Genomic DNA, 24,734 nt, shown 5'->3' with positions numbered 1-24,734 from the left:
GTCAAGAAAATTTCCTTTGCGTATGAAGTATAATCCCAGTAGTGCTCGTGTTGCTGCCAACTTCAGGTTCATCATATTCGAGATTAGACCGTGCGAGGTGTTCAGTCTTGACTGTAGGTCGCGTGTTCCTGTAACTATTGTTGCGTGATGTTTTCTCCCGTGTGCCCATTCAAATTACAGGGTTTCCACCGTTTTGGCGAATCTAAACGCCAAAATTTCCGGCCAAGTAGCACAACCTTATAATCAACCTCATTTCCGACTCGTATGCCGAGGTATACAACTCGATCTCGAGGATAAATATTCATCGTTTCGAAAATTCGCATCAAACCAATAACCAGTTTCGCTTGATTCGGTCTCGGTCAATTTTTGTTCGTTGAATAATAAAATATAAAACACACCCCGTTTTGTAGGGGTTACAGTGTCAGTATTGTCATTTCTCTTCTCAGTGGAAACAACGTTCAAAGAAATAATTCAAGAGTAATTAATATTTGGTGTTAGAATCATAAAACAACATTAAACCAATCTAAAGCATAGATTATTTTATGAAACACCATCTGATAACTTAAATAAACTGGTACAACGACTATTGTAGGGCCAATTGAAAGTAATGAAGATCTTACCAATAAATCCTATAAAGTAACTAATTACATGTGTTACTCTGTCACATAATAACTTGTTATGTGTTACATAATAAGAAAGTTTGTTTATTCCACGACTTTCTCATTGGCATTATTATTCTCAGCCAAATCCCATGACATATACTATCGTTGAATCCAGTGTTTCTGTGTACAAATGAAGCTTAATGAAAATTAAAATTATATGGGTCAGTTAACTTATAGGTATTTTATTTTTGCCATTATTTTTTTACATTTTTACCTTCGAATCAATAGAGTTTTTCCTTGAACCAAGATGTACCTATGTAACAAGTTTCTTGTTAGTTTTTATGACTTTTCTTTCAAGACGTCGGTTGGACGTACATATTGGACAGACGACGAAATCATGTTAAGAAAGGCGCTGTTGGGCCCGTAATAATGCATTGCTCATACAACGTAGAACTATTAACTGTATATTATTATGCTTTAAATATCTACGAGCTGTTTTTTTTAGTTACAAACATGGCTTGTACTATAATTTTCAAAATTCTGACTTGAAATTTATAAAATATAGAATTTATTGTTGAAAAAGCCGCCAGTATTATCAAACACAAAAGTGTACAAAATTAGTTTTATTCTGACACTTGAGCATATTGGTCTGTATTTTAGTATTGCTTTCATATCATTATTACCTTACAGAAATATCTACAGGGAATCTAGTATTTTGGTGCACAGAAGATAAATCCTAATTCAAAGTTCAGTGATAAAATGTGTATTTATTCTTAATTATATTTGGCAATATTATCTATTAAAATAATGATTGTTATTTTCTTTGAATAGTTGTTAATAAATAATGACTTAAATCCTGTAAGAATCTGAATGAGATTTTCCAACATACGTATGGGTATGAACACGAGATATTTAAAAACACACGAAAACTTGCTGAAGTGAAAATTTCAAGGAGTTATTTTTGAATGAAACTAAATAAATGTTAGGAGAGAACTAAAATAGGACCTATGGAGACAGGTTTTCGTTCTCCTACAAAGACACGACATTGTTATTCGTGTCCTATCTAGTTGAACGTGACTCCAGTTTCAACAAACAGATAAAACCGGCAAACTAACGAACAGCGTTAAAAATAAATTGATCGTTTTGCAGCTTAAAGGAGATAAATACTGCGCGAGATTTTATTTTCCCGGTGCCACGGATGGACACGCGTCCCTCGGGAACACGGAGCTGGGGTCCCGCACTGGCGACACTCCAGACTCCTATAGGACCCCTATAAATACGCTTGGTTACGGCCCCAATTACACGCTGTTGGCCGTGCCGCCCCCGGTCGCTTATGTTATCGTTGTTTTATAGTCGACTGCCCACTTTTATAAACTGTTTGCCACACGAATGGCCCCTCAATCTGTTGGACCGACGCGACAGTAAAACCCTGGATTTGTCACCGTACGGAAATAGCGAGATTACGTAATAGAAGGTGATAGACGCACGCAGTACTGTTATATCTAAGAATACATTATTGTGCATTCTTTGTCCAGTGTATCCTGGAGTAAGCGGTACTTTAGCATGAGCTCATCAGGATATGAGAGTAGGTAGAGAACAACTTCAAGGAGGAAAGGTCAAGTTCGCTTAGTATTAGTACCTGAAGGTATGGAAGTCGCCTAAGGATTATCAATTCACCTGATTTGATTTTTCAAACAGAAAATGCTATAATTTAAAGGATTTCATCTCGTATCCCTATTCGGATGGGTCCTTTTGCTGTGTAAACCTCTTCAAGGGCGATTGTGTATTAACGTTAGGAATTATATGATAAATTATATATCCAAATAACCATATACGAGTACATCGGATATTTTTTATTAGCCTCCCTTATATTTGTCCCTTACTAATGGGAATAATCATAGCGGTTTCGTAGTGCTGCCACTATGTATGTGCCGTTTTGTTTGTTGACTTTTATAAATCTCCCAATTGTAATCATCTCCATAGCCAGGGGTTCGAAACATATTTTTTCGTATTTTGTCAATAACGCAGAACTGCAAGAATTCAATACCACACACAATTTTCCATATTTTTTAAATATTCGATTTATGGTGGGCTCATGATTTCGTATCATATTCAGAATCTTTCTGCTTCTAACAAATACTGTGAGGCGTATGAGTCAGAGCGGGGGTTTGCTCGGAAATCTCGATTCAGAGGAGGTGCCAAGAAGATATTTTCAGTTGTTATTACCTCTTCGCTTTCTCTCACCAATAAAACCATGTATTTTTATGTCAACTATGAAAGTGAACTAATTCTGTTCGTAGTGTCGGCTCTGACTAATGGGTAGCCAGTAAGTGTCACTTTGATGTTATATTTGATGGTATATTACAGCTCACGGTCGGTCTAGACCTCCGTCAGCTGAAGTATTTTGACGCACTGGCCAAGATAAAGTTACTGTCTGGCGGCAGTGAGTGATATACTGGCTGTTGGTTTTTCGCTTTCACTTGTATCCTTTATACATTTAAGGCTTAGGAACCATCCATCATTTAGTCTTAGGGACGATTGAGATGCAGAGATGGCTCAGTGTGCTTTGATGTAACAGTCCATGTCCCACACAGGAGAGTTCACTTCTGGCAGCTTACATTTCCAGTTAAACCTACACTGTTACGGCAAAAAATGTATGTGTTATTTAAATCTGAGCAACTCTGTGGATGTCCAGGAGCGGCACTAATCGCATATGTCGAGATATCAGGGGTAAAGGATTGATCGATACGTCAGTTTACTGCGGAGAATGGTTTGTTATGTGGATGACATTAGAGTATATTGTCCTCTACTCGCTTTGACTGGAAGGGTCTGGATCAGTGCTTCCCTCTTCTTCCCATATGACAAGACTGAAATAGTCTCCGGCGCCATCCCTCCTCATTGCATCCCTACTCCAAACCTGACCCGTCCTGAATATCCTGCCATACCGGAAGCAAAAGCAAAGGTTCGTAAGTGAAATGAGAGGTTCCTCGACCTCACATCCTAAGTGGCCAAGAGAACTTCCATGTCGTCTACTCTGTCAGTACATTGAAGAACTATCACACTTGGTGTGGTGACATTCACTTACTTGTAAAACAGACTTTTCTTATTGCCAATCTAGTTTGAGCACATTGCAAATAAGGAAGGCACGTTATTGTTATTTACATGCATCACGATACGCTGTAATTTTCTGACGAGTAAGTAAATGTTTATAAATCTTAAACTATTACACTAAATTGAAATACTAGAAAAAAACCTACTAAAATTAAAACCTACATTACATAAAAATATAATGAATACGACAAGAAATTTACCATACACGATGTAACGGGAATCAAAGGTTGATAAGTAGAAAAACTAAACAATGTCTTAATAGGCGTACATTACAAACTAATCGCTGTTGATGTTTTATGGTCTGTGGAACAGTACAATACAAGAAAAATTAAAGTACGTAAAACATACATTATAAATAGATAAATGTAATTCATACTATTAATTATAATAAAGATTACTACTTCTATTAATTTTCTATTAATCTTCTAGATAGTCTGTTAAAAATCACGATGTCCTTTTCTCGAGTTACTGGCTAGTTTTACTTTTGCAAGTAAACAAAAAAAAGTAGTCTTTTGCAAGTAGTCTCATATGTGCATATGTAATAAGACTTGCTTCTACGTGCTACGGGAGATATAGCCTATGTTCAATCAGGCCTGTCTATACTGTACTGGATTTATTATATTTTTATGTCTTATTTTATGGCCGGGGCTGGCTCTGTAGCCATGAATACGTCAAAGTCGACTTTATGGAGCATTTAAGATGTAGTGGCTATATGCAGTAATTTCCATATTGATGGGGGGCTGTAGCAATGGTGAGGTGAAGGTGTTGTAATACCTGATTTAATTCCCATGAGCCGCTTTTGAAAGATAAAAGCATCACCAACATGTAAGAGGCAAACACTCATTCAAAAGTGAGGAAGAAATATGCATTTAGACTGTAGCTTAAGTTTGAGTATATTTGTTTATAAAAATTCTCATAAAAAACATGGAAGAATGTTGTTTTATTAACTTTAAATTTGGAGATCACAATTTAATATACAAAATTTAAACGCCACAAAAATCAACTCTCTTTAACTGGTATATAAAATTTCATTGGGGTGGTAGGAATATTTTTGGAATATTGTAGGTTGGAATATGTCTTATAATAAAACAAATAGATGGATGATACGATAAAGACCGCTGGTAATGAAATCTTTATATAAGAAAGGGTGCGGAGGAATGAGAGAGGAGACATTTATCGCAATACCTCTGTATTCAATTCTAGTATTTGTTTGCAAAACAGATATTATGCTGTGGGTTGTGCGGACGGGAAATTGAAGTACAGCAAAAGTCTTAATAGTCTAGTAGGGTATTGAATTCAGAAAATTAAATATTCCAAAAACGATATTACTCGTTTAAACAGTAAGATCGATAGGAATTTGGTAGGAATTATGGACAAAACATCAAGGTTTACAAAGTTGGCTCTAGGACAGAGAGTGAGAGACAGAAAGAGAGAGAGAGGCCATAGCCAGTGCCAACGCAGGTATGGTACAGGTACACACTTACATGGGCTAATTGGCAGGGCTCGTTAGTGTTAGTTTGTTATCGTCATCGGTACAAGCTGAACATGTTAGGTTAACCCTATTCCGGTGTGATAGGGAATAGTCTATTTTTTATCATTATAAATCCTATTATACAATTCTAATTAGACCTTCTGCCCGGGTAAATATTGAGTCTAAACTTGAACCATTAGGTCATCATTCTGAAATTTATTTTACACATATTTTAAATTTGTTATCCCACTACGTGTGTAAAGACTATTCATAATATGACATTTAAATTATTGTTTTATACTTAGAAGCATTGTTAATTTCACCGTGCTGCTTTCAACCCCAATTATAGCTAAATAAAACCGTTAACAAGGGATTAGAGATTAAGCTAGCTTAAAACATTATTCAAAGTCAGAAAAATATATTTTTTTTATTTATTTTTAATGTAGTTTATCATAGTACTACTAGTAGTTTCTAGATGTGATATTTTAAACAAACAGATTGTGTAATTTATTTGTTTATCTTGTCAACATATTTCATCCCATATTTTAGAGCAGGGATGATTTATGCGTTACTGGCAGTGTTAACACAATTACTATCGTAAATTTCATACTAGACTTTCTAAATATATAAGATACGTTACGACTAAAAATATAAATATATTTGGCTCTTTACAACATGGATCAATTCTATACATTAGTAGCAAAGAGAAGTAGTACAATGGTTTGTTAGGTTTTCAGCTGGGTTATTTATTTATATTTTTAATTAACACGGTTTAACCACGAACTTTTATCCGTTTCTGTAAATAGAATAAGATAGAAATCAAAATCAAACAAAAGTCAGCCTTATAAAATAGGCTTATAAAATATATTATAAGATAATTTACAAAACAGCAGTAATGCACGCGTTAATTTACCAAACCAATTGGAAAATCTACTAAAATATTATTATAATTTAGTATAGTTAATTGTAACTCTTAAAATACACATACACCTATACGAATACAGCTAAACGCAAATTCAAAAGTAAGATACATATTTATTTCATTAGTATGATATATTTTTAAATTTTATGAAGTTCTCCCATGCTAATTTTTGAACAGCTGTAAAATCTAAAAAAAGATTTGGAAGATGCAAGTCAATAGGGTACACTTCTGTACTTTTATTTAAAAAAAAAAAAAACAAATTTCACTTACACACACAAATGGATCAAATAGGTCATAACAGCTAGAAAATGTCAAGTACGTTCAATTTGTATCCCTACTTTTGCATAGTCCTCATAACATTCACCAGCTGTAATGGAATTTCGGTAAGTTACGAGAACAGAAATATTGCGAGGCTGTATGTTCGAACATTTGGCGTAATCGTAAGCCAGAACGAACGCGTGTCAATCCACATTTTGTCGCGTTAGTCGCGCCTGCAGATAACGCAGGAGAGCTGGGAATATTGTTTTGAAGTTGGAAAGCGTCCATAATTTAATACGGCAGGTAGAAAGTTGTTGGGCCCTAATGGGCAGTTCTGTATAGTTTGACATTTTTATTAAAATTGACCCTATCTTGTGGCTAACTTCGTTTTCCGGCTGATTACAGCAGCCCTGCCATTTTGGGTTCACGTAGCATAATTTCATATTCGCAGATATATTCGAAAAATAATTAATACGTGCTATATAATATATAAGTTGTACATATGCATGCGCTGTAGAATATACAAAATCATTCTAAAGTCTCTTATCATTATCCAAATTATATCATTTAATAATGAACAGAAAAAAGCTAATTTTGAAAAGTTTTTGTGTTGCATGTATTACTTGAGGCAAATAAAAATCTTAAACTTATAACATGTGCACAATACAAGTTATATACACGTATCTAAAGCACCAAACAATGTTTTTATCATGCTGCACAAATAATGGTTGTTTTTGATAGTTATGTTTGTGCGTGGTGATGTTTTCGTTGCCTTATAACAAATAGGAATCTCAAAGTTTTCAGTGTTTGACATAAAACTGTGTCATTGTTTCAATACAAATAAATAACAGCTGTTTCAAGAAGTAAACTTGAAAATTGTCTTTTTCTATGATGAAAATATCCCTCACCATACAGAGCAAAAGTGCGCTTAGTCGCATTTCCGACCTCAAATCGCTTGTAAAACATGATTGCGCACAGAGAACGACCCACTTTTGTTCCTAGTGTGGAAACTATTATGTTATATGAATTAAATCTGTATACAGCAGAGTGGCATACAAGTGGTCAGTCAGCTGTGAGCGCTACCAACTGGCAACAAAATATGCAATTAAATGTTTAAAGTATACAATATTAATTAGGCTTGCATTTTAAACACACGATTAAATAATTCTATATGAGTTAAGCTATGGAAAGATGAATGTCGTGTCGGTTGTTTAATGTTTGGAAATTTTTAATTGTTTAATCTATTGCAATTTTCAGTGGGTACAATTATTTATGTGGATTGGATAAATACACAGTGGGAAAGTAAATATAAATTGAGCATTTTCCAATGGTAATTTAATTTCCCAACATAAGGGTAATTTAGTTTTTTAGCATTATACAATACGTTTTGCTGTAGTGAAGTGCGAACAGTGGTTGGAACACATTATTTTATTTTGCCTTACATTGAAATTAGCAACAATACTTACCCCTAAAATTAATAAAAAGTAAAGTTTAGGGTTGAGTACGTTTTTATAACTTTTTGCAACGCTGTTGTCTTTATTAATTTTTACATGCTATTTAATGGTTTCTTTCTCAAACTAGCCCTCGAGTGATTTGTGAGGAAAGGATGCTTATTAACTTTATAACAGGAATAAGCCTTATAATAATAATAATTCGAATATGGGTTATGGATTTTTTGAGTGGGAGAAAGTTTTTAATCTTCCTCTAAGTAATTAAAATGCATTGTTCACCTCTAAAACGGTTTTTAAAACTTATGTTTCCAATCTTAATACTCTTAAGAGCTAAATAAATATTATAGGGTGACAAGAGGATCTGTATATTCCAGGTAGCACGTTTATAGCGTTCCAATGGTTAACGTAAGTGCTAAGTCGAAATACTAATTTATGTTAATTTTAATCACATTCCAGTGTTATTAAAACTATAAAAAAATAATTGCCATGCATTTGCCAAAGTTAAACTTAGTCCAGGATGGAATTTTTATTTAAAACCCAAAATATCCAGGTATATGGACATTAGGCAACTAACCTGGCTATTTATTTGTCCTGATTCATAATATAATATCTGGGCATTTTATTGCCCTAGCAACATTATGAACTATATACTAAATGCACATTTTGTGAACTACCGCTAATTAAACGTGTACATTTAACGAAACCCTTTTAAAGTGAACTTCAGTGACTCTGAAGGGCAGGCTAGTTCTGAAGTAAAACAGAGAGAGACACAAATGTCACTAGATCCCACACCTCCAGTCAGGTGTTGGTTGTAGGTAGACAGGCCAACATCGGCCTACAAGACGGCACCTGAGGCCTGACCCTGTACTTGCCAATCATTACCTCCACTCTATTAATTGTCTGTATTTATCAAGCCTTGCTAATTACGCAGTGGGCGGCCAGAGCGCGCCTCCAGTCAGCCTGTCTGTCAGCTTGTCAGCCGTGGACTGGGCGATCCTCTCAAGCTGTCTACGGACTTCACTGAGAACAGAACTCTCACTCTCCAATTAGTTCATTTCTCTCTGAATTTTTGTCATGTATCGAGTTTAATTTTGTGGTTAACTGGATTGTTGTATGTAATTGACTGAGGTCTTGAATTTCATGTAACGAGCTACGAAATGTAGGAAAACTAAAGTTTGGTTCTGACAGAAATTATAAACTTATTCCCCAATGTATTGAAATGTACGTATGAATTTGACAATTTACATCAAGTGTTAGAAAAGTCAACTTGGCGTGGCAAAACAAAATCCAATCATTCGTTCGATACACTGGAATTTGACTTTTGTATCATAGCTCCCTATTATTTAATATTTTACTCGTATTGTTCGAAATTTGATGACGTCTAATTCATCTCCTTGTGTTGTAGTATACTATATATTATCAGAGTTATTATCATCTTTAGAAATCAAAGTTTATAATTGAGGCACCGCTACACGGAGGTGGACGTCATGACACATAACGGCACCTCTGAAATGGTTGTTGAAATGTGTTATTTATTACTACTAAAAATGTAGTTTTAACCACAAAATTTCATTGCCAACACTATGTTTCTTGGAATTGTGTACATTACTTACCACGTTATACATTAATTGAATAATCTTAATATGTAATTTTAATACAATATGTCTCCTTCTTACAAAATAAAAACTTAAACATAATGATTATTCAAAGCTTCTGTAAAAAATAATGATAAAAAATAAAATTCTCGTTCTGACTAATGAAAAAAATTGTATTGTAATAAGGTATTGTATATAGTCCGTTAAAGGTTTACAAGGCAGCTTTACTAACAAATAATTGCAAAGGTGAATTTTTACACATTTTATCCATTGATTATTCATCTTCCCTTGACCATAATCTTTGATTGTATTAGTTACACAAGAGACAACTCATCAAATGCTATAAATTGAGGCACGGAAAATAGTAAGAGCTCTGACTACCATCTGTGGATTGAGAGGCTCAAGTAGCTCAGTTAGTAAATATTTGATGGTAGCAATTAAAGTTACGTAGTGCAGCTCTAGCGTTGACTCTCATAGCTAACCGAAATAAGCCACCGGATCTCACCACATCTCGTCCGATATTACAGTAATGTATAGTATAGAACAGAGTTTCGTAAGTTAAAATATAAAATTTTTAAATGCAGCCTACCTGAATACATTTAAATGGGTATAACTGCTGCAGTTAATTTTACTATTAATAAAGCATCCTAGACAACGGATGAAGAAGTCTTGCACACAACTCCACTCTACTTATCTCAAATGTTTCAGAGCTAAAACCAGTAAGAAGATTAAGTGTTGTTTTTTGTGCAGGTCGCAACATCTTATCAAGGTGGTATTTTTTTCTCTTAGGACAAGAAGCTTATAAATTGCACTTAGTCCATAAGAACCTAGCGCTGCATCCTGGATATTCAGGATGGGTAAGGTTAGGTGGAAGAGGCCGCCTCATATCGAGATCCATGTGGAAGAATTGGGGCACCAATCCCAAAGTCATGTCCCCCCGGAAGAAGGGAGGCTAGCTCTGAACCAGCCTCTCCAGTTATAGTAGGCAAGGGGTGGCACACTCTTGTGGAGGCTAGCAAGAACCTCTGAGGTTAGGGAAGAAACCCCACCAACTCCAACAGTCATCTCCCATAGTAGGTTAGACATATTGAATTGCCCTTGAACCCCATAATCTCGACATTTGCGGTTAGCGATGTGCCGCTCATGGACATCCATAAGGTTGTCCAGATTTAAATGACACATCGGTTTTTACTGTGTCCAGTGGTAGATTCAACTGGAAGGTATAAACCAGCCAGATATGATCCCTGCAGGGTATCAATATGGTCATACTGGTCAATTTCATGAGGAACCTCGAGATGGCGCAGATCCGTAAGATTGTAGATTGCATGTATCCCTCGTGGAGTAAATGTTTTTGGGCCATACCATAGTGTTTCTTCTATCTGCAAATCTAGGGAGCTTATCTAGGTGGTGATCTTGGACAACGATTTTGCATGTTTCTGGCGGAGTAAATGTTTTTTGGCTCTGTACCAGAATGAAGATTAAGTGTTGTTTTGTCTGCAGGTCGAGAGAGCTTATCAAGGCGGCCATCTTGGACAACGACTTCATGAAGAACCTCGAGATGACGCAGATCCGCGAGATCGTGGATTGCATGTATCCTGTGGAGTACGCTGCCGGCAGCCTCATCATCAAGGAAGGTGATGTCGGCAGCATCGTCTACGTCATGGAAGGTACGTTTAGAATATAAGTGGACCTGTACTTTGTCTTGTGGGTGTTGTTGATTTTGAAATGTCCAAGGATGTTTTATTTATTGAAAAAAGGGTTCTTTTAAGATGATTTGGAAGGATCCTAGGATTTCCGGTATTTGGCATCTTAATCTGTTTTATGTGTAATAAATCCTTAAAACTTAAAAGTTAAACATACACAAAAACTTAACTAAAGTCCAGATTGGTGAGAATTAACCCAAACAATGTCACTGAAAAATACATGTCACACGTACCAGGGAAGGTCAATCAATATCAGCACTTCCTGTGGTATCGAGGCGCATCATCTGAAACAGAGAGAACAAGAAGGGTATATTTGGTCAGGGGAAGTGTAAAGGGCAGACCTAAGAGTTTCTTACACTTGAGAAAGAGGGTGGAGTTAAATTTGAAACGTATTGATCTATTTTTCTAACATAGCAATTTAATTTAGGAAAATACATTTTCGAAATCCTTTTATCTTTTGAAATTAGTTTTTGAAAATATAGATGACATTATTACGTCATTAATTTTACAATCAACCCAGCAAAGGTAGGTACAAGGTCGTTAGACAAGAAGTCAGTATCGTGGTCACCGCCTGGACCAGAGTCAATTAAATCTGCTCGGCCGATATTTTGTCCAGTCGACCGGTGCGGCAACTCTCCCTCTTTTGTTTCCCCCATAAAAGGACAAGATTGGGATTTTCGGCCATGACAAGTCAATTTATGGCGAGGTCCAGCTGCGATAAGACGGGTCGTGTTAATAAAAGCTACGCTTATCTGGACTGGTTTACGACACTAAGTAAATACTAGCCTTTTACATAAAAGTGCGATAAACAGGTTGATGCATATCTGGAGTGCTTTTAAGTGATACACTTTCAAAGGTAGTTCCAAGAGATTGCGCTGGAGTTTTATTGTCATTGCTTTGGTAGGTTTAGTGCCGAGAGTGGAGACAGTGGCTCATGAAATACGGTTCTGCCATAAAGACACACGGTTCGTATGGCATCATCAGTCTTTATAGGATCATGTTTTCACGAATTATACAGAAATAAACAGTGGCATACCGCCGCAATATGGAGTATAATACACGCGTGTAGCCCAATTGCCATTATAGAAAATGTTCCAATGCATGTGGCTTTGGTTTATCGAACAATACAATATTTGAAATAAGGTGAAAGGAGCTAACGCGGTGTGAGGTAATACATTACAATTGTTTTCAAGGCAGCCATCACTTTTAATCGAATTGAGTACAGCACCATGTAAAGAGGTGCAGTACATTTCAGTTGGAAAAAATACTGATATAAATTTTAATTTGAAATTCTTAGTCCTCGTAACCTTCTTGAACACAGAAAAGCCAAGAAAAAAATGTATTTTAGTCATTTCACGAGGAATTACAGGCATTTAAAATGGAAAATAAAAAAACTGTATTCAGGCCCAAATAAAAACGGCTGAAATTGAAAAGGTGATAGTTGTACAGGTATGGTCGTAGGTTTGCTTCAAGGGGTAACAGGGTACTCTTATATTATTCATTATTAATTCAAGAAGATTTTTATTTTTAAATTAAATAATATAATTTCAGAAAATTACATGTTTTGTAATATTTTTTTCTTAAGGAAATTTTGCTATAAATAAGAACATTCCAACATTTTGCTTCCTCCAATCATGAAGTAAGGACATACTATAAAAAGGTGCAATATCTTTAACCGCTTTTCTTTGAGTTTAAAAAATGTTTCATAATTCTGCTACAGTTTCTTTCTGCTCCTCATGGAATAACCAAAATATTTTATTTTTCCTGTCGTCAGAAATGGTATCTTATGGTTGTAACCAAAATGTATTTAACACAATTATTCAACCGAAAACCGATGGCACTTCTTATCAATGAAAACAAGTGAAGATGGTTTCTTGTATCCGTAATGTATTTTACCCATAAAATATTAAAACATTATTTTCTTAAAGTGATAAAAAGACATGTTACGAAAATTGGCACCGAGTATTGGGTATATATAAATAGGCGCGCCCGACCACGCTCAATGCGCCTTTGAAGTCGGGCTCGCGGCCTCGGTGGTGTATGCACCTGGCTGTGATTTATGCCGGTTATTTACAGTGCCGCCAGCTACAAGTGCCGGTACAGCCCAAAGTAAATATTTGTCGGTCGGCCACTCATCTTTGAGTCAGCTATAAATAAATGTAAATAATTTCGGGCTATTTCTCTTGGAGACGTGTTTGTGCGCGGAAAGTGATTGTCAACTACCCTGGATATACCCGTTTAAAATAAATTCATGTGGGTTTTGTTCTAGACGATGGCTTGTTGTTATGCAAATCCTAAGTAATATTTCAAGCACTTGGTCTGTTGTATAATGTTTTGTACCGGCCGGAGTATTTTATCCAGTTTTTGTATATAGTGTACTGTAGCAGTATCACCTTTGAAGCTACTCCAGCACATACGTGTATACATTAGGACCAGTCATGGCCAGTTCACTTTACAGTTTCCGTAAAATGTCAAGCAGCCCTTTTACGTTTTGAATACTGTCATTATTGACTTGGAATTTGCAATAAAGTAAACGTCAAGACAAATCAAAGCTCAACCCATAACTGAATGAAATTTTAACTACAATAACTATTATTATAACTATACTAATACTATATGATATACTATACTATTTTGCATATTATTATTATTATAGTACTACCAACACATTGAGGTGTGCAATTAATTTTCTGTTGTTACCAACGCAATAAATTTGTTTTCTATCAATTTATAATTATTTCATTATTCCTTTTGCTATTAGGGGTGGGAGTTACTGCTCTCCCTGACCCTCGCTGGATACGTCCATGGCTGAACCTCTATTGAACAAATAAAGTTATCTATTTAAGAAAGCCAAGGATTAATTGTTTTAGTAAAAATGTAATGTTTGATATTATTAAATGGATGATAAACCGATACAACAAGGTATTGAAGGACCCGACGATATGTAACTACAATCTTACCAACCAATCCAACAAAGTAACTTTAACCACACGTGTTACTATGGTTACTAATGTCACATGATAAAACGTCATGTGATTGAACTCAATTTACAAATTTATTTATTTGGGAGCTTCTCGCTGGCATCATGATTGGTATATTTTTATATAAAATACCAATATAAAAATATTAGTTTTTTTATTTAACTTTTAATTTTGACCTTAAAACCAATAAAGAGTTTAATTATTTTTGTTTTCAAACGGCGGACTGCAAGTGTGAAGATGCACTTTAAAATATATCTAGGGTTATATCATATTTTTATGTTTTCTCAAAGGATTAAAAAGAATTCAAAGTAATTATGTTCATAGGTTTTCAAATGTTGGTATCAGGTATTTTGCTCATAATTGTGTACGTCTCTGCAATCCAAACGTATGTCTCATAGCTTCATTAGCATATATATATATATATATATATATATATATATATATATATATATATATATATATATATTTATTAGAATGAAAATGTGATTTTCATCATTATTCTAACATATATTTAATTATATAATCTTAACAAAAGTTTTTTTATATTATAAATTATATGCAGAGAATGGTTTATTGTAATCCAATTAAAAATTGTTTGTATGATCTTTACGGCTTAAAAAATGATTACTCTAGCGAGTACATAAAATCTGTTTTATGGATTTATATTATCAGTTTTATAAAAATCAGTTGTCCCTAAAATTGTAACAAGAACTAAAGACTAAAAAATTAAAGACTGGTGTTTATTAAAGAAATGTTTCATTATTGGCCGTTGATGTGCTCATTAGAGATCGAAAACTATAGTAGCTTTATACCCAGCTACTTGAATTATCTTTTTTCTATTATAAACAACTTTCAGACATCACTTCATAAGCGCTCTGTTTCATACGCCATGGTAAACAGTAGTAGGCCTAATTGACTCGATGGTAAATACTAAAAGTTAATTATACTGCAATGATTCAACATTTAATGTGAAACAATGAATTACTTATTTACAACTGCATAATGACATTGATACAAACTAAACGTTTTATCTTTGGCTGGATTAGGCATTTTAGATACACAATTAAACAAACAAACTGTACTACGTATTTTGTATATATCACATTGTACTATTCAAGCATGTAAGGAAAAGAAAAAAGTTTTTCTCATGAAAACAACGTTTTAATAGGGCAACAGAAATCATTTGGGCAGTTTTTAATTCTGTGAAAAATAAACAGCAGGCAGTTAGAAATTATAATAAATGGATTGTTATAGTATTTTAGACATCATAATACGTTTTATATTATACATAACCACATATAATTATTTTAATTATATTGATAAATATTGAATTTTAAAAATTAATGCTTCTTATCACACTAATCAATTTTATTTTCATTCAATTCTACGTGTAGCCTTAGAACAAGTAGTTCATTGCTTTGCTACCAGATCGCAGCAGGCATCTGATATCCTGTAGTGGTGTGGCGTGGTTCTCCAGCTGACTGCTAGATAGTAGCACCAAACTGTAATTGTTGAAACGTCTATGTTCTTTGTTCACTGTAATGCACAATAGGACAATGAAAACCACAAATTTCACAATATACGCGTTTAAATAGTTTGATAACATACATCCACGGTTTGCAATATTTGTTTATCCACTAAACCATTAGATACCCACCAAGATCGCGTTACATTTGTATTTGTAATTATTAAGATTTAATGTACTTTTATTTTTAGGACAGTTTATTAAGACTTCTTAGTATGCTTTAATGCTTGCATATTTTTTGTAGCCACTGACAAATATTAGACTGGTAACATCCGTTTCCTAGACATTAGAACCATATCCACATAACAATAGCCTGGTTTAAAAAAATGTTTTTAAATTTTAGACAGCAGGCATTGTTAGAATATGGTGGTGGTTACTTAAAGCATTTTAGGCAGTGTTCCATCTCTGAAGAAATAAACCGTATGTTTAAGGATTCAATGTTCTTATTATGTGTATACTCGTACATATTCCGTCACGTTTCTCTATGCTCTGGACCTAATCTCGTTAGTCCCGATTTTACAATTGATTTTTGTTTTCAAGTGGCGGACTGCAAGTGTAAAGCATGGGTTATTTTATTGCATTCGTGGTTATTTTATATATATATATATATATATATATATATATATATATATATATATAATATTTTCTCAAAGGATTAAAATCAATTCCAACTAATTATGTTCGCCAGTTTTACACAAGTTTTCACGTTTTCATTTGTTTTCACAAGTTTTCGTGGTAAAATTTAAACTGTTGCATTACTTCATGTGATTTAGCTCTTTGTTCGAGAGGGAAACCCCCTACGAATAACAATTATAATTTATTATACTTAGCAAAACATGTTAATATTTTTATTATTCATAGTTTTTTAGTGAATTGGTTTCGCTTTCCACTTATACGGTTCAATTATATGTATGCTTTATATACTCGTTCCACTTAATTTTTGTTTCCATCGACGGATACGTGTTTATTTTGAATATTTTAAACTATCTACAGTTTTTTGTTAATAACATGAGATGTAAAATATTTTGCATGTATTTCGTATATTTTTATATGATTTTAAATGATGCATTAAACAACTTAGTTTAGTATAGGAAACCAAATGGCAATACAAATGTGGAACCTTTTTCACACAAAAGTTGAGAAAGTAAAATGTGTAGCGCCTTGAATTACACGATACCGCATATTTCTCTGTTCGCGTGTGTATCTTGCATTTCACGTTTGCAGGCGTTATCTACAATGTAGTATTCTGTTTGTACTATCTAAAATACATGAGCCTGCTGCAGTGAAACGACCATGTTGTGTTCCATATAACAAATTTAAACCTCAAATACTTTTACGTCCTTGTTTTTCATCGTAAATTTATGAAGTTTTTTAACAATTTACATTTATGATAAATTCGCATCGAAACAAAAGTTTTTTTGTGAAATTTATATTTGTTTATACTTATGAAAAAATTCAGATCTTTCCTAATTAGCCAATAACAATATCAAAACTAACAGTTGTTTGGGTGTACAATAACAGTTATATAACATTAATATTAGGCTACTTTGTTTAAAACGAAACCGACCTCACAGTTATATGTTTAAAAATACACACGTAACAGTTTTTTTATGTTTATATGGAATTAAAATCAATACGGCCGCCACCAGTCTATTCGGGTTTTGACATATTTGAATATTGCTTCGTTAATTATACTGAATAATAAAAATTATTATACAACTTTTAGTACAATTATTATACTAATCAATACACAATTATTATGATTTTAATTTTAGTAAGGTCTTCTACAATCCTAAGCATTCTCAAGCAATAAATTATGGACTCAATAAGTGTTGAGAAAAGAAAGTAGTAACTGAGTATTTGTTTTTTTTAATTAAGTATTTTTAAAGAGCATTGTATTTAATTGAAGATACAGTCTTGAAACCAAAATAATTATTTAAGTATAGTTTTAGTAGAAAATATATAGTTTTATTTTTACAGCGTTCTATTTACAAAGCTACAGTGTCAAGTATTTTAAATCACCCATTGTTTTAATTACAGTTCTTAAAATGGTATCTCCAGGCACATAAAGGATAATACAGTTTGTCACTTTGTTCAAAGTTTTCACGCATATAACGTTTTTGTTTAGATATAAATAATTATACTTACATAAAACAGGCAATAACATGAAAAATATGAAATCGATCTCGAATTATAATAATATATATATAATAATAAGAATATAACCTCGCGAGTCCTTTTTGTTTTGTTTTTTTTGTATAAAAGATCTTTTCTTCCTCGATTTGTTTTTAAATCTACTAAATTTATTGTCATCTACTAAACATTAATAAACAATACATATACCATAATATTATGGATCGAAGTTTTATTTTCAACATAATATTATATTGATACATTTTTACTACATATTTCAGAAATGTTTTTTCTTATTTTAAAATATTTTATATCTCGTGGAATTTTAAAAATTTTTAGTTTTATGACGATGGGAGGTTTTGAATATTAGAAGTGAAACTGATTTCTCCGATTCACTGACAAATTGACTGAAAGCAACCAGTCTTGATCCTCGGGTCAAAGGTCGACCTCGTACCTCTCACACTGATCGTTCCCGATTATAGCGGCTGTCACACGCCACAAGCCTAAGGCCCCCCATCCACTTACAGTTCTAACTGCAGTCCTGGACTGAGACAGTCCGGACTGCAGTTTAGAACTGTAAGTGGATGGGGAATCCGGCAGGCGAATCGTTGGACTGTCAACTGTCGCACGGTGCGACAGTTCAACGATCGGACTGCAGGCGGAACTGCTAGTTAGTGGAGGCTCCCGTGACAGGCCACAGTCGACAGTCCAAGCTGCGAGATATGCGCATGCGCTAGCTCAGCTGCTCCGTGTCGGCCTCATGCGTCATTGAGTGGTGAGCGTTTTGGTGGTTGCGCATTGTTTTGTTTGTGACGCGGCAATCATGGCCAGTTTGGTCGAAGGATAATCTTTTACAGTTTATAGAGGAGTTTAGGAAACATGAATGTGTATGGAAGGTTAAGTCAAAAGACTATCACAATAGGGAAAAGAAGGAAGCAGCCCACCGTAGTTTACTATTAGTAGTGAAAGGGTTTGACAGTACTGCAACAAAAAGCGATGTGTTGAAGAAGATAAACAATATCAGAAGTTGCATTTCGTAAGGAACAAAGAAAGGTAACAGCCTCTCAACGTTCTGGCAGTGGAACAGACGATATATATGTACCAAAGCTGTGGTACTACAGAGAACTTTTGTTTCTTATTGACCAGGAAGAATGTCTAGGAGGGACTTCCAACTTAGGAGAGAAGGAAGAGTCAGTGAAGACGAGGTAAGAGAATTAAATTACTAGTTTTTGGCGGTTAAATAATGTATTCACAATGCTACAACTAACTTACAGTTTTGTCATCGAGGTATTTTGTTTTCAAATAATCATTATAAACTAAGAGATGTATCTGTCTTGCCATTTTCCACTTTTCCTTTGTTGCTAAAATAATGAACAAATTTATTTCTTACTTCTTTTGCACTAGCCATTGGGCGATCGGTTGTCTTACTTGTAATGCCATGTGATCGCTGGTTCTTGGTCCAGGCTTAGACACACCAACTTCGTCGTCCATCTAAATCCAACCAGTCTTTAGGTGAGTACCTTTGAGGGATTGTCCTACGCAAATAGTTGTGCAGGTAGCAGCACGCAACAACAACACTATTCACTTTCTTCAAGTCAATGAAGGTGATTGGTTTTTGTAGAACCTGAAATCTCTCAGCGAGAATCCCAAAAACACTTTCGACCATTCGGCGTGCTCTTGAGAGTCGGTAGTTATATACCTTTCTAGGTTTTGTTTGCAACCCTATAGGAAAAGGGTTTCATTATGACCTCAGTTAGGGGGAAGGCGTCATCTGCAATGAATACGTATGGAAGAGCTTCGCCGTCTACAATGCCCTCTTCAGGTAAATTGAGGCTTTTATCTGTTAGTTTCTTGTTGAAGTCTGTCTCTTTCAGAACTCCTCCATCAGATACCCGGCCATTAACACCAAAATGAAAATAAATTATTTCATAGTTTGCACTAGCAATGCAGAAAAGTACCTGACTATGGAAACCCTTATAGTTATAGAAGTAAGAACCACTTCCAGGTGGTGGTGTTATGGCTATATGCTTTCCATCCATGCTGCCTAGGCAGTTGGGGAAATTTCCATTTTTCCCGTACTCCTGTGCAATTTGTTTCCACTCCTCGGCTGTATTCGGTACCTGAAAACAATTCATAAACTGTCAGCTGTCATATTTCAGACCAGCGTTTTTGTACGGAACAAATTTTTAATGAAATCAAACCCATCGAGAACCGTATCACCCCTCGTTTTCCGTTCGCCACCCCCTCTGTAATTTTTTCAATATAATATTTTGAGAAAGTAATAAATAAGTAGTTAAGAATGTACTGTGGTGATAACTGAATCATTATTGATATTGTGGTTCATTATTAAGTAATGACAGGGTGTGTCTACCGGGCACGGAAATAAAGGAAATCCGCGAAAAGTCACGGATTTTGACATTTTTTTCAAACATTTTTTTTTTTACAGGAGATGCTGGACGATTCACAAAAAGAACCATTAGATGCTGAGGAAAATGTACCAGCGCCCCCAATCTCTACAGAATCCTCCTCAAGTTGCTCGAACCGCTTCCAATATTACCTCTGCAACACCTGAACCTAAAGATTCTTTTAAAAAACGGCAAAAAAAATTGTCCCCGTGTGATCAAGTCTTGGTTAATATTGGACAACGACTGCAACAACAAAAGAAGAAGATCACTACGACGCACTTTGGGAAGAACGTTGCTCAAAAGCTGAGATTGCTGAACAATGAGCAAAGGATTTATGCGCAGAAAATCATTAATGATGCCCTGTTTGAAGCAGAACTAGGTGGACTAACACGATTTGCTACAGTTAACCCAGGTATTCTTTACTCAAGTTCCACAACACCATCGGCAGCTAGTGTTACCCCAAGTTCAGGAGGTAGATCAACCTATGAACCAATGTATGATGATACAGCAATGTCTGGCTTCAGTGTCAACTATACAAATCTAAATTAAGTGTTCTATTATTAACAAGTAGGCTTAAACCTGTAAACTTTTCACAACCCAAGCTGTGCGGTTTTTTAGTAGGCCTACTCCAGTAGTTGAGTACATTGAGAGTTATATGTTGAACAAATTACATTTATTATTTTTTTTTTTTGTTTGTGGTGAAAATATTTTGCACTCAATTAAAATTACACTTTAATCTTTATTCATATGCGGTACTGTTGTGAGCTGCCATGTGTTTGTAATACTAGATTGCAATGTTATGTTTGACAGTGTCCATAGTTTTTTATAATTATTACTTTACTCATTTTGGTTTAAACATACACCATAGGTACGTATTACTTTTTATCTTTATACTTACATTAATTAAATTGATTTTTTACTTTTTCTTTCTTCCTTAGTTATAAAAAGTAAATGTGTTGTTTGTACAACGCAAACAAATACAAGTATGGATAATATAATGTTTACAATAATTTTGTATGAGTTTCATTACCTTTTACTACTTTATAAAAATGGTTAAATGTTGTGTGCACACAGAAATGAACTCGTAATCGTTAGAGATACTGGAGTTGTAATTTAAAATTAGCAAAAAGTAGTGACATAATACAATGTGTAGGCTATGTACCTTAACAAATCCATAAGCAGATTAAAAATATTGTAATTTCTTAACAGTATGTTGGCATTCGAAAACAACAAAGACCTACTTTATTTCTTTTTCTAACTTTTATCTGGTTTCATATTTTGGATTTTTCAAAACTACTTGAACACACACATTAGGCTACTAACCTTGCAATAGTCATTCAAGGCCTTGACAATAGCTGAGCAGGTCTCTGGAATTATTCTTCCTAATGTTTGGGGGGAAATTCTCGTTGAAAACTTTAAATCTTCCATTGTTCTGCCCAGTGCTTAGATACCGCAATGTCGCAGTCAGTTTTTCATGTGGTGTAATGGCTTCCCTCATTTTTGTATCTTGTTTGGTAATCAATGTAATTACTATACGTAATAAATCAAAGTACGTTTTCTCGTCCATTCTTAAGTAGTTTTTCCAGTCTCTAGGATATGCTTCAAGCTCCCTAAGAAGGTGAACGTGGTTAAATCTCTTCCTCTGAAGCCATTCTTTTTTTCCACATTTGATGCCTTCGTTTCTTGCGTTTTTTTTAATAGCTACCGCTATTACAGCGTATGCTGCCAAATCTTCAAACGTAGACATTGCACTTTAACTTCACATACGATAAGAAACTTAGAATGCACTTTTCCTACAGCCACAAAACGAATAATATAACTAAAAATATAATAAATAATATAACGAATAATAACTACAAAGTACACACCTACGGCAAAACACCGGAAAGACTGACCACGACAACCACGCCACCGAACGGACTGCGGTCCCGCGACTGCAGTCCGTACTGACGTGAACATTTTTCAACAGTCCACAGTCCACCGTTCACAGTTCTGACTGCAGTCAAGAACTGCAGTTCGAACTGTAAGTGGATGGGGGGCCTTAGAAACTACTTTAATGGTATAAACATAAAACTTTGTGTTTCTTATAATGGATATATACATTCACCCTAAGAAAGAAAATAAAATCTAGAAAAAAGAGTTAAATATGAAATAATTTATATTTAATTAGCGTTACAAACTTAAAACCCATTGTGGAGTCACGTAAAGAAGTGTTGAATCAACGTCATCTAACAATCGTACATACAGTAGCGACTTTTAGGCTCTTCGTCTAGTTGCCTGACGGTCATATAATTATTATTTACTTATTTGTCTGATAGTCGGATTTAAGTGTATAACGCTATGAAAAATATGTGATAAAGTATTTATGTGTTTTCAAAATTTTATTCTTTTGAAATCCTCTTCCCAATTTGACCTGTACCAAAGGTACTATGGATAATGGTTGTATCTACAGCTGAGAAAAAACCAAGTTTGTGTGCTTATACAATGCAAATTGACCTTTGGTTCCTAGATCATTGCTCTAACAACAGACTTGAGAGTAAGGCGAGAATAAAAAATAAAATATGTTTAATGTATTTTTTCTCTTCAAGCAGTACAAAGATCTTGGAGCCTTATTGTACCTTTTACTAGTGAAACAACGTCTACTTGTTCATTTGAATGAATCTTTTAATAAACAAATGTAGTAAATTTGTATTCTAGTGCTACAGAAGTGTTCCTCCCCCCCCCCCAGCCGGTGAGCCATGCCGTGACGAATGCACCAGACTGTTGCACAACTGCTGCACGAGTGTTGCGGACAGCCGAACTGTGTTACCGCCTCGCCTTCTGTATACAACTACGAGGATATCCTCCGTCGCGCTTTCCTCCCTCTTTGCGCAACCTCCTCTCCTTAATTATGGACATTTTCTGCCGCTTAATGTGTACTTTCCACTGCTACACCGGCCAGCTGCCGCCGCACCGATGTCATTAGCGGTTCGTTTCGCTAACCGCAACCCAATTAAAGGCCGTAATCTTTTCTTGTATTAATCTTGTTCCGCGTCACTTTGCCAGCGGTCAGCTGCACGGTTACGGAATAAAATATAAGATAACGAGTCCGGCGGAGGAGAACCGTTTGAATTGCTAACGTGGTCAATATATTATATATACCCGTGAGAATAAAGTGCTCTTTGAGCTGGATAGGCGTTTGCTTCTTATACCTCCCGGACCGTGGCGGAGTGTGGAAGGGGCGAGGGAGTTGATGGCCTTGAGGGAGAGATTGCAACACAACATACGTTTGCATACAGAGAAACCGGAGTGGAGACTTGAAGGTGTGAGACGAGAATACGGCAGTCCTCATTCTGGTAGGTCGTGTTACAGTACACGTCCACTGCGGTCCAACAGCGGCAGGCTTGTGTTTGCGATAAGGAGTTGATTTAACTAAAGGAACTCATTTTGGCAACCGGGATTTAATTCATAAAAATTGTGTACCAATCAAAGAATGTTCAGAAACCCAAATACTCAATTTATGAGTGGACCTACAAACTTTCTTCGTTCTACCAGATTCTACATTCCTAGTCATACACCCAAGGACATCGCTAAAGGATTGATTCAGTACCTAAAAAAACAAAAGAATATGAAGAGGATCTCAAAGCCTGACATCCTCGACCGCACGATTAACGGTTGCATAACCAAAGTATCAACGGTTGCACTGTTCCAATAGTGCTCGATTAATCAATGTTAAACGACTATGTTAATCAATCACAACATAATATCATGTGGTTCTTCATAGTATAATCTCTAATTTTTCATTCTTTCATTTTCATTCCCATCAACCTAGCAGGCTTATTGATTGATCAAGAGAATCCACAATCTCGTTAATCAAAGTTGCATCTCTGTTTAGAATTCATTGCATGGTTTGTTTTAAATTGAATGACAGCTTTCGGTATTTTATAAATTCAGTTTCGTTATCAGTCTTACAAATCCAAACTAACAATTAAAAGTGAAAATTCAACATGAAATATAAAAGGTAGGACTGTCAAAGTAATACTAATGATCTGGTGGGAAATTACAGTTCCAAGATTTATATCCACCGTGAGTAAGTTGAAGATGGCTTAGTGAAGAAAATGAGTTGAGAAAGTCCGCGGAGTGAGTTGCGCATGGTCAGTACCAGACCTTGTCCTAGATGTGGCTGCGGCTAGTGCCAGAACTGCAGTAGACTGCCTCTGTGAGGCTAGGTCGGCCGTACACACACAAGTGTTGCGAGCCAGCTATTGTTAGCCATTTTACTGTGTAGTTCTTAAGTATTATACTTTGGAATGTTGTTTACTTCAGAGAGTTAAGGCGTAGAGATGTGTACAACACTGTGCCTCATCACCAACGTATTTTGGAAAGGATGTCTGCTAAAATCTTTATTAAGAATATGGCTTTGCTTTGCTTACATGGGTTCTGTAGGCTATTATAATATTCTAGATGCCTGTATAGCTATACAGGCATAAAGTTTGACTGGATTATCTGCAAAACTTTACATACTTATTTAAAATATATATAATTATTGAATATACTCAACTATATATAAGAAGTACCTACGTGATAACTAAATTATT

General features: G+C 35.0%; 1 protein-coding gene and 1 long non-coding RNA gene across 5 annotated transcripts in view; one reads left to right on the top strand and one right to left on the bottom strand.

The window, feature by feature from the left end:
- LOC124362545 (cGMP-dependent protein kinase, isozyme 2 forms cD5/T2) overlaps positions 1-24,734 on the top strand; it is a 381,547-nt gene that overhangs the window by 268,165 nt on the left and 88,648 nt on the right. For all 4 annotated transcript variants that reach the window (XM_046817151.1, XM_046817154.1, XM_046817152.1 and 1 more), the window contains one exon: positions 10,911-11,077. In XM_046817151.1, the coding sequence (XP_046673107.1) occupies positions 10,911-11,077 (167 nt within the window). The remainder of the gene's footprint in view (positions 1-10,910; positions 11,078-24,734) is intronic.
- LOC124362546 lies at positions 19,825-21,594 on the bottom strand. Its single transcript, XR_006922475.1, has 2 exons — positions 21,481-21,594; positions 19,825-19,872 (listed from the first exon to the last, which is right to left on the bottom strand). It is a non-coding gene; the product is annotated as an uncharacterized LOC124362546 (long non-coding RNA).

Source organism: Homalodisca vitripennis, chromosome 5, assembly GCF_021130785.1.
Source record: "Homalodisca vitripennis isolate AUS2020 chromosome 5, UT_GWSS_2.1, whole genome shotgun sequence".
Lineage (NCBI taxonomy): Eukaryota > Metazoa > Arthropoda > Insecta > Hemiptera > Cicadellidae > Homalodisca > Homalodisca vitripennis.
This window is presented reverse-complemented; position numbering and strand designations above follow the sequence as displayed.